Below are 11,599 nucleotides of genomic sequence, written 5' to 3' on the forward strand. Positions count from 1 at the left end.
TGAAAAAACCTTAAACAAACAAACACCAGTGTAACTATACAAAATATAATAAACACTTCAATCAACAACATTTCAGAAATATGGCATCACAATTATAGTAAATTCAACAAGTATCCAATATATTAAATACGTTTACTTTAAAATACAAACTATTTCAATCAACTTATCACCAATTTCTAAATTAATCATTTAAGCCTAAATAATCATGCTGATATTTAATTCATTAAGCAGTATAAAATATAGTTATGAGATTTGATGTAATATAAATATACATGACATTCTTTAAAGTGCATTTCAGTGGCTCAAGTATAATTCATCACAATAATTCATTTTCTTTAACAATAGATTACTCACATCGTATATACACATTGATGTAGCAGCTCTTTACCACCTAAACAACAACAACAACGCAGTGAGATAAATAACATTTAGGCTGGATCAGCCACTGACAACACCCAAAGTGAAAAGAGCGCGTTGGAAAAAGTTCATATTTCTGAGCGCACTCGAACGCAACGTGCAGCGTCGGCACCAAATGTCCGTGTGGAAAGCCCGGATATCGGCTTCTTACCGAATCCATGTTTCAATACACTTTTCTTCTTCTGTTGAGAATAAGGTGTCGTGTTAATAATAAACAGTGAATTTAAGTTTGTGCCGTTTTTATTCCCGGTACAAACGCCTCACAGGCCCCAAGAGGGGAAAAACCTGCCAACTCCTGGAGAAGCCGCACGTCAAAACCTGCGACACTCCAAGGAACCAGAGAAACGATCCTGTTTACAATTTGCGGCTCGACTTTGTATGTTAAAATATGGATTTGGCAGCTTGCTGCAGCTTTGATTATGTTAATGGACCTGAACTCCAGCAGTTGGCCTTAAAAAGCTTTTTACAAAGTGATTTCACACAGAAGGAAAAAAAAAACAATTTGCGTCAATCGGGGATTACTACGAGGTAAATGTGTAAATGGACTTTTTAGACGCTTTAAAAAAAAAAAAAAAAAAAAGGTCTAGATTATAAAAGGGGCTGTTTTCCTTCCTTCCACGGCGGCTCCTCCGCTCTCTGCTGCAGACTAATGGAGTTGCTTTCAAGGCTGGACGTGCTTTAAAAGACACTAGCGAAATGATAAAATCACTTTTCAAAATGGAGCCGAAGCTGAAAAATTACCGGAGAAGATGAACGCACGAAGACTTCCCAGGTCAGAAGTGGATAGTGTTTATTTCATTCTGGAGATTGACCGGCCTGGGTGACGGGTTTAATAAAGAAAAGTTTGAGTCACAGGCGACGTTAATGTTCGCCGAGGAAGCTTGTCCATGCAGGCGTCGGCACTCTGAGCCACCAAACTTAATTATTTCACATTTTGATTTATTAAGTTCCGTGTAACTTTGTCATTAAAACGTTGTGCCGCAGCGGCGAGGCTCGGCGGGCCGTCCGCTCTCAGCGGGAGGTCCGCCGGTGAAAGACACATTCTGCCGTTTAATGACTCGGCCAGGCGAGAGGCTATAAATAGAACATATAATGAGAGCTACGATTGAACCCTGTGGTACTCCACGGGCGATTCACACTTTCATATATCTGCTCACTTAATATATTTCTGTGGCGTCTCCGTCAGGACCCCGGCTCCACGGGGGGGGAGGGGGACCCAACGCAAAAAACCAGAAGGAAAGTGGTTTAAAGCAAAGTTATTTTATTTTCCTGACATTAAACATGTTCTGGTGGAGTTGGAGGGTCTGGCTGGAGGACCTGCGGTGCAGGTTTGTGGGGATTCTTAAAGACAATAACCAAACAAGTAAACTAAAAGGAGACTCTTGCAGAGGCTTTACTCAGAAGATTAAAAGCAACACGATCCTCGGCAAACAAACAGAAGGAAAGTCGTCGTGAGACGATTGAAGTCAGAATCAGAATCAGAATCAGAATCGTTTTTATTGCCATTGCTTGTAAACAGGTTCACAAACTAGGAATTTTTCTTGGTGAGACGTGCAACATTAAACATAAAACATATAACACAGGGTTTAGATAAAAATAGCTATAAACTTTAAGCTATAAGGCTTTAGGGGCATGCATAGGAATATAAAAATAAATAGGCTAAAAATAAGAGGTAACATATGGTAGACGACAACAATGGACAAAGAACAACAGGATTGGATTTACATACGGTGCATAAGGTGATGAAGTGATGTAAAGTGATACAGTGATAAGTGGTGCAGTGGATCTAAGTGCAATAGAGCAGGTTACAGTCTGCACTGAGTCATTAAGTCTCTGTATTGAAGTGGGAAGCAGGGAGCATGAACGTCTCGGGCTTCAGCTGAAGGTGTTTCTGCTTCTCAAGGCTTTAAGAAGGACGTCAATCAGCAGCAACACAGCTGCACCAATCAGCTGCCTGCCTCCACCAGCAGGGTTCTCCTTCTTCAGCCAATCACCCTTCGCTGATAATTATTGAGGTTAGAAATGGCAGAAATATGTTTCGTTTTTTGGGGTTTTTTTTCGCACAATTTTCTCAAAAATGTGTCAAACATTGATTGAAATCTACTCCTGACAAAAGACGTTTTCATTCACTGTGTGCATTGATGCTCTGCAGTCAAAATGACAGGAATGTTCATATAGAGAGATCATCCTGCAATCAAGTAATTCTATCAGGTTGACGTTGGAACGACAGAATAACTAAAGTCAAGCCGAAGAAAAAGACAAAAGCTACAACAAAAATGTAAATTAGCGTCAAGCCAAAGAGCACAGTCAGTGTTTATCTGACGTGGAACCGTATTTTAATTTATTTCATTAATCTGCTTGAATTAGTCAGAAGATGTTCTGTCTCTTTAAATCGTGGAGGACAAACCTTGGCCGTGCTCCACCGTGACACTTTGTTTGTTCTCACTTACTTATTTAGCTACTAGTTGTTATTTCCCGCGGGGGAGGGGGGGCGGGGGGAGATTTTCTGCTATGTCCTCCACGGCGGCTGCAAATTAAAAGCAGCCACATGAACGCAGCTGGAGCCGAGGAAAACGCGGGGTTAAGCCGAGCCGCCGCATCACATTACCTTCCTCTAACCATGTTCCCTCTCTCCTCTCTCCTTTCTCCTCTTTCCTCTCTCCTCTGTCCTCTCCCCTCTCCTCTGTCCTCTCCCCTCTCTCCTCTCTCCTCTCTCCTCTCCTCTCTCCTCTCCCCTCTCCTCTCTCCTCTCCCCTCTCTCCTCTCGTCTCTCCTCTCTCCTCTCCCCCCTCTCTCCTCTCCCCTCTCCTCTCTCCTCTCCTCTCCTCTCCTCTCCCCTCTCTCCTCCCCTCTCTCCTCTCTCCTCTCTCCTCTCTCCTCTCCCCTCTCTCCTCTCCCCCCTCTCTCCTCTCCCCTCTCCTCTCTCCTCCCCTCTCCTCTCCTCTCCCCTCTCTCCTCTCCTCTCCCCTCTCCCCTCCTCTCCTCTCTCCTCTCTCCTCTCTCCTCTCTCCTCTCTCCTCTCTCCTCTCCTCTCTCCTCTCCTCTCCCCTCTCCTCTCTCCTCTCTCCTCTCTCCTCTCCTCTCTTCGCAGTACTTCGTCCTGTTACTGTGCATCTTCCTGCTGGAGATCCTGGCCGGCGTGTTGGCGTACATCTACTACCAGCAGGTAATCCTCAGGGCCGCAGATTAGTGGGAGAGTATTTCTCAAAACACGGCAAGACTGGAGATTAACCTGGATAACAGAGAAGTAGTGCTGTCAATCGATTCAAAAAACAAACAAACAACTAATTAATTGCAACTCATCGCATTGTTTTTTCCCCTGAAACATGAAGAACCTCGTAAACAGTAAAAACACTGCCGAGCACCTGACAAGTCGGTGATGCTCGTCTCAAGGACACTTCATGTGATTGTGAACGCCTCCCTCTGGAGCGCCACCGACAAACAGGAAGTTTAAACTGAAAGTACCAGCAGCTTTTCATCTGGCTGAAGACAAAATCGTATTTCGATCAGATCTGTTTTGGAAATTGAACCAAAATATGGAACCAGATGACGCATTTTCTCTTCTTTTAATGTGAAACTTAACATTTTTAATAACAAAATGGTGGAACAACGACGTGTATCTGGTTAAAAGACTTATTGTGACGGGGATTTTTTTTTTTTTTTACCATCTTGCTGCTTCTTTTGAAAGCAAGAGAAACTGAAACTGTGACCTCCGATTGGACAGGAGAAGTTACATGTCTCCTGATTGGACAAGAGAATTGGACAGGTGAAGTTATATGTCTCCTGATTGGACAAGAGAAGTTACATGTCTTCTGATTGGACAAGATAATTGGACAGGTGAAGTTATATGTCTCCTGATTGGACAGGAGAAGTTACATGTCTTCTGATTGGACAAGAGAATTGGACAGGTGAAGTTATATGTCTCCTGATTGGATAAGAGAAGTTACATGTCTCCTGATTGGACAGGAAAAGTTACATGTCTCCTGATTGGACAGGAAAAGTTATATGTCTCCTGATTGGACAGGAGGAGTTATATGTCTCCTGATTGGACAGGTGAAGTTATATGTCTCCTGATTGGACAGGTGAAGTTATATGTCTCCTGATTGGACAGGAGAAGTTACATGTCTCCTGATTGGACAAGAGAAGTTACATGTCTCCTGATTGGACAGGAGGAGTTATATAAGTCCTGATTGGACAGGAGAGATTATATGTCTCCTGATTGGACAGTCCACAAATGCTGATTGGATAAGAGACATTTGATGAGTCATGATTGGACAGGAGACATGTTTTGCGATCGTAGCTGAACCATCATCACCTTTCTTAGTGAGACGAACAACAACAACACTGTTTTCCTCCAGAGTGTCACGCCTCTCCTGGGACTCGGTGGCTTTATTTTGACAGTCACCGTAATAACAATCCAACTTGGCCGTCTCCGTACGAACGTTGGCGTCCTCCCTCTGACAGTGTTTATAGCGTTGCATTGACAAACACCAAGTGGCCCGGCCTGAAAACGTAATAGTTTTCAGCTTCTCTGTGTGAAGACGAGTGTCTTCAGTGGAAACGTTGTGCAGACGGGGCGTTCTAGTCTGGACATTACGGTACTTGGATCTGAATCAGTGGAAGGTGGTCGCTTCTCAGTGTTTTACCGCTCGCTCTCACGTCCTGCGGCCATTTTGAACCCCCCCCCCCCCTCCCCCCGGTTTCTCTTGTGCTTCACTGCCGCAGCGCTCACCCTCAACTGTCAACAGGTCAAATGAAAAGCCAAACACCTCCAGCCCTCCTTCTTCTCCTCCTTCTTCTCCCCCCCCTCCTCCTTCTCTCTTTGTCTTCACCTCTCGTCTGCGTCTGCCCTCCCTTCCTCTCTTCATCATCTACTCCCTTGATATCTCCTTCACGCTTTGATTTACAGTGGTTTCCCAGCTGGCTTGTTGCCATAGAAACTGAGCCCCCCACCCCGCCCCCGCCCCCGCCCCCCCCGACCTCCTGCTCCTTCAGCGAGCGTTTTCTACCACTGGTGAAGAGAAAGAACAAGAACAGCCGACTTCCTCCTCTGCCTTCACCCCGTCTCCGTCCTCATCATCGTCTCTGTCCCTCCGTGTGTGTGTGTGTGTGTGTGTGTGTGTGTGTGTGTGTGTGTGTGTGTGTGTGTGTGTGTGTGTGTGTGTGTGTGTGTGTGTGTGTGTCTGAACAGTTGAATGAGGAGCTGAAGCAGAACCTGAGGGAGAAGATGATTCAGAAATATCAGCAGAGAAGCCATGAGCACATCACCGGGGCTGTGGACAAGCTGCAGCAGGAGGTCAGGGGACACATGGGGACACACGGGGGGGACATGCTGGGGACACACGCTGGGGACACACGGGGACCATTTCAGTCCAGATGCAAAGTGAATCAACAGCCAGTTCGTCCAAATAAGGGAGTAAAAATTTAAACTTCACAGCGTATCAATGAGAAACTCTCATTTGTGGAGTGAAAACGTGAAAAGGAGATTAAACAAATCCTTAAAACGTCACGAACCTGGATGAGACTCCAGAACGTTTGTCCTCCAATTGATTTAAAATAGGATCTAAAGCCGTTTAAAACCATTAAAAGAAGAAAAACTTTAAGAAAAGACAAAAAAAAAAAGTACGAACAGTTAAAACTAAGTTCATTAAATTGTTCTTAAAAGCAGTTAATAACTCGGCTACAAAAACGATTAAAAACCTAATGAATAACTTAACCTGCAGAACTTCAACTACAAGACACCTCTTGTAGATTTGGCAAAAACTTTAAGTTTAACTTTCAACATATTTTTTAGCTCCAAATGACTTTTATTTGGGGGAAAATAACAAAAATGTCTCTTTTGGTCATAAAGGTTTCCCGCCTCTTTTCTCGTCGTTAACGGGAAGAAGGAGTGTTTTTCTCTTGGCGATTCTTTATCAAACACTCAAATCTATGTCGTCACGGGAAAATTTGTTTTGTTTTGTTTAGTTTTGTTTCATTCCACCTCAAATTATCAGAAGATCAGAAGTTTTAGTTTTTACAATTTTTGGCCCAAATTGTGTCAATTAAAACTATAAAAACTCCTCAAACTTAAGGGTTTATATGTTATTGAGTGTGAAAAAATAAGAAAAACCATTAAATTCCTAAAGTTTACTGGTAAAGATTCTGCCTTTCGTCACTTTTTTTCTTCTTTTTAAATTTCGGCCAATTTTAAAAACATTTTTCATATGTTTCCGCGACAGGATAAGAATTAACTTTATGTTTTTCCATCTCTATAAAAACTCTGTCAGTTGCAATGAAGTTTTATTAGTAAAACATAGAAGGTAAACTTTTTTTCATCATTGTAGCTTTATAATAACATTTTAATTTATTTTGTTTTACCTGTTTGTCTTGTTTTTAGTCTTTTTTGACTGTTTTTTTTCTTTCAATTTTAACAATTTATCCATTCAAGCCATTTTAACATGTTTTTTCTCTATGTTTACTCATTCTAGTTTTTTTTTTGTTTTTTTTAAGATGTTCTTTTTTCTTCTTTTTAAATTCCAGCCAATTTTTATAAACATTTTTCAACGCGTTTCAGCTACAAGGATAAGAATTAACTTTCATTTTGGTACTAATTTCTTGGTTTAGCGGACAAATATAGACGTTTTCATGACGTGAAGAAAAGCTCAGTTTAAATATAAAGGTTATTGAGGCACAGCTCAGCAGTGGAAGATACACACACACACACACACACACACACACACACACACACACACACACACACACACACACACACACACACACACACACGGCGGTGTTTTTGAGAATATCAACATTTCCCTCCCGTGTCAGTTCAAGTGCTGCGGCAGCAACAGTTCGTCGGACTGGGCCGAGAGCGTGTGGATTCGCTCCAGCGAGGCAAATGGCAGGAAGGTTCCTGACAGCTGCTGCAAGACGCCCGGCGAGTTCTGCGGCATGAGAGACCACCCGTCCAACATCTACAAGGTGGAGGTGAGAGGGAGGGGGGTGGTGGGGAGGAGGGTGGGGGAGGAGGAGGAGGGGGGAGGAGGGGGTCAACGTCAATCTCCACAACACGGCGGCGCTGCTTCACCCACTTGCTTTGTGTTGAAGGGCGGCTGCATCACCAAACTGGAGAAATTCATCCTGGACCACCTGAAGATCATCGGCGCCCGTCGGCGTGGGGATCGCCTGCGTCCAGGTGAGGGAGCCACTCCTCTTCTTCTTCTTCCTCCTCTTCCTCCTCTTCCTCCTCCTCCTCCTCCTGCTCCTCCTCATCCTCCTCCTCCTCCTCCTCCTCCTCTTCTTCCTCCTCCTCCTCCTCTTCTTCCTCCTGCTCCTCCTCCTCTTCTTCCTCCTCCTCCTCTTCTTCCTCTCCTCCTCCTCCTCCTCTCTTCTTCCTCCTCCTCTTCTTCCTCCTCCTGCTCCTCTTCTTCCTCCTCCTCCTCCTCTTCTTCTTCCTCCTCCTCTTCTTCCTCCTCCTGCTCCTCCTCTTCTTCCTCCTCCTCCTCCTCCTCTTCTTCCTCCTCCTCCTCCCTCCTCCTCTTCTTCTTCCTCCTCTTCTTCTTCCTCCTCCTCTTCTTCCTCCTCCTCCTCCTCCTCTTCTTCCTCCTCCTCCTCCTCCTCCTCTTCTTCCTCCTCCTCCTCCTCCTCCTCTCACCTGGAGAGCTCCTGTTTTGCTCAGTGCTCTTTTCTCTCCTGGTCCTCAGGTCGTAGGCATGGTGTTCACCTGCTGCCTCTACCGAAGTCTGAAGGCGGAGCCGTACTGACGCGCAGGAGAGTGAGTGTGCGTGTGCGTGTGCGTGTGTGTGTGTGTGTGTGTGTGTGTGTGTGTGTGTGTGTGTGTGTGTGTGTGTGTGTGTGTGTGTGTGTGTGTGTGTGTGTGTGTGTGTGTGTGCAGCCCCCCCCCCCCCCCCATGGGACGTCTGGTCCCACATCCACGTTCCTGCTGCTGCAAAAACGGCCTTTTTACACTTGTTATATTTTATTAATGATCTTTAGTTTTGTTTTGTAACTCGTTCAGGGTTTTTTTCTTACGAGCAGTGACTTTTTGCCGTTTTCTGCCGCGATGACTCGCCATCGTGTTTTTTCCAAGGTGTGGCTAAAACAAGTCAAAACGTACCGTCGCTCTTTGTCCTTAAGCTTTGTTTTTATGCAAAATGAATAATAATATAATAATCGTAGCAATGCTTTTTTTCCTCTTCCAGCATTGGCTAGTTTATAAGTGATACTGTTCCTATATTATTTATTCATTTTGGTGTTTGTAAAAAAAAAAATGTCTGCACTATAAATCACAATATTTCATTTTTCTCTGATCATGCGACTCGTACTCCCCATCCATACCACCTGCGACCACTAGGGGCACTGCGTCGTGTTTTTAGAGCAGAATTTCTACATTTAAAATAGTGAACGCTCGAAAACTAAAAACCGTCATTTTCACGATTTGAAGTAAAATATGTTTGACGCCCGGTGTAACGCCCTACCGTGATGTGAAGACCGGAGCCTTGCCGAGACATTCCAACGCCGCCGCGCCAAACAGCCACATTATCGACCGAAACCAATGGAAACGTTGCGGCAAAATGACAAAAACATACTCCTCGTAAGAAAACGCCTGGTTTTTGATTCCACTGCCTTATATTGGATGGACTAATGCCAAAGTCGTGAGCTGCTGTAACACTGTCAGGACCTGCTGCACCTCCTCCAGCCTTCTTCACTCCTCTTCTCACTGACGTCTTACTTTTTTTTTCCCCCCGAATGAAGATTTTTGTTGTTTGATTTTCCTTTAGACCAGCTCCGTATGTTAATGTATTTAAACAGGCGCGTCGTCAAGACGGTAGTTTTCTCAGTGTTAGGTAACGATCTTTCCCGCGGTGAGACGGAACTCCGTCTGCTGCATTTCTGTCTGTGTGATAATCCAGGAACGATCTGTAGTTTTGAATAAACATCGATCAACACCACACTTTGCCTCCGCTGCGTTTTTCGCTTCGCTCAGCAAAAAAAACAAACCTGCTGCCGTTATCTGACTCTTTTTTTACATTTTTTTTTATTGGTGCACCTCTGCGTCCACGGAGGTGAGATAACGCTCTTCACAAGTCAGCGATTATAACAAACAAGACATTATCTCAAAGAACGTTAAAAATCAATCCAAAGGAAACGGAAACAAAACCCCAAAGTAGAAACAGGCGACACTGCAGAACCTCCCCAAACGCCCTGCAGTACCGAACGTCCAGAACGTCGGCTTCTCTCTCAGTTTCCTCAATCAACACGACCCGACCTCCTCTAAAAGCTCCACGTCGTCACGACACGAGGAGTCAAACAGTTCCGACGATCGTTCACGTGAACTTGACACGTCGGCTCTTTGACGCTTTCAACTGGTTCGGAACGTTTTAAGCTGCCACAGGTTTATATTTTGTTATGTAGTTTTTATAATTGTACTATTTCAAAAGTGTTTCAGGCTCTGTCCACACAAGACAAAACCAGCTTTAGTTTTTTTCTCTGTCTCTCTCCCACCTTGAACACGACTCAAGTTATGTAGTACCACGCCAGGCCTCTAGAGGGCGCTGTAACTGTTAGAGAAATACAACAAAAAAGTATAAAAAGACGCAAGAGAACACTCCTACTCATCCTTGTATTTGAGAAATCCAGCATAGACCCATATTAAACCGACTAGCGTCGGGAGTTTCTGCAGCATGAACAGCATTGTTGTTGTTTAGTGACATCACAGAGAGCGTGGCGAGGCGATGACATCATCGTGTTCCGCAAATGTGCATCTTGCCCATCCACAAAGACAAGGCAGAGTTTTTTAAATTTTCCCCGAGGCAGAACAGCCAGAAATGTTCCCAAACAGGTAAATCTAAAACTACAGAAAGAAATAAAAGATACGGGACAAACGGCTAAAATCGCTTAAAACTGTCGAAAAAGTATAAAATTGCTGACATTGTGGCAGGATGATCTTGGAACACGTCTTTATTTCGTAACTCACAGAACTCGACTGGAAAAGCCCGCAACAGCCCGGGTGCGGAAGAACTCAAACCCCGCCCCTTTTCCCATAATCCTCTGGGTGAGAGGCCTGGATTATAACAGGCCGCCACAATATAGCAAAAAAACTGTTCTTACATTAGTAATCACATAGCCAAAATGCATAAGTAGCCAAAATGTCTAAAGTGGGAAAAAAATCTGTGGCGGAGCGCCCCCCGCTGGCCTGGAGCCACTTTTCTTCTTGTAGTTTGACTTTTTAAAAAATAAACCATGATAGATGAATGACGTCCAGCGGCGGTGGCGGTGTCCTTCACCCCCCCCCATTGCTCTGGGTTCAGCTCAGGTTCTCCATCACGGAGACGACGGCGTGTGAACGGCGGCCCTGACGCGATGCTATGGCGACCCGGCGCGATGGCGGCCCGGCGCGATGGCGGCGGCTTACAGGTGCATTAGTGGAATAAAGTGCAGTCAATTCACTAATGCAGCAGGCTGTGATGGTGTGAGGAACACCCAGAACAGCTGCTGCCTGTAATGACCCCCCGCCCCCCCCCCCCCCCCCACACACACACACACACGCACACACGCACACACGCACACACACAAACTTATTGTTCAGAGCAGCAGTTACAGGGTGCAAACAGGAGGAGGCAGCGCTCGCCAGGGTTTCAACCCAGCAGCAGAGAGGCTCCAGGAAAACAGCTGGTGAGAGTGTGAAAAACACCCAGAGGCCATTGAGGATTACCCCCCCCTCCACCAACACCACCCCCTCCACCCCTCCACCCCCCCTCAAACACACTCACTCTTTCTAACAACAGGAGGCCAAAAAGATTAAAGTGTTCAGCAGGAGTGGAGGGGAGAAAAAAAAAAAAGGAATTTTGATTTTCAGACAGAATCAGACCTCTTTCGTTTGCATTCGTCACAATTCATAAGTGATTCTCTCATAAATATGCAAACCAGGCAGCAGCCAATGAGCATGAAGTGTCACATTAGTGCCGTAATTCCCAGACTAGGATCACACTTTTCTTTGGTTGTTGTTTATCTGGTCCTGCAAATTATATTAAGAAGCGATGTTTGTCAAAATATACTGTTGCATACTGTGTGAAGCATCTTTTAGTTCGAAACGGCAAAAATGACCAATGATGTTGGAGCCAGGACTGTGATGGAGAGAAAGTTATTACCGTATTTACCAGACTATAAGTCCAAACTTTTTTTGGGGGGGGAGAGGGTG

The 11,599-nt window shown here is 44.8% G+C and overlaps 1 protein-coding gene across 1 annotated transcript in view; it reads left to right on the plus strand.

Moving 5' to 3' along the window:
• The window catches only part of LOC308132573 (CD151 antigen-like), a 32,271-nt gene extending 23,989 nt beyond the window's left edge, over window positions 1-8,282 (plus strand). Inside the window, 6 exon segments of the mRNA XM_080499720.1 lie at window positions 3,509-3,583; window positions 5,609-5,713; window positions 7,228-7,386; window positions 7,507-7,566; window positions 7,568-7,594; window positions 8,103-8,282. Of these exon segments, the coding sequence (XP_080355846.1) occupies window positions 3,509-3,583; window positions 5,609-5,713; window positions 7,228-7,386; window positions 7,507-7,566; window positions 7,568-7,594; window positions 8,103-8,162 (486 nt within the window). The 3' untranslated portion in view covers window positions 8,163-8,282.
• The last annotated feature ends 3,317 nt before the right edge of the window (window positions 8,283-11,599 follow it).

This window comes from Blennius ocellaris (assembly GCF_963422515.1).
Source record: "Blennius ocellaris genome assembly, chromosome: 1".
Classification (NCBI taxonomy): domain Eukaryota; kingdom Metazoa; phylum Chordata; class Actinopteri; order Blenniiformes; family Blenniidae; genus Blennius; species Blennius ocellaris.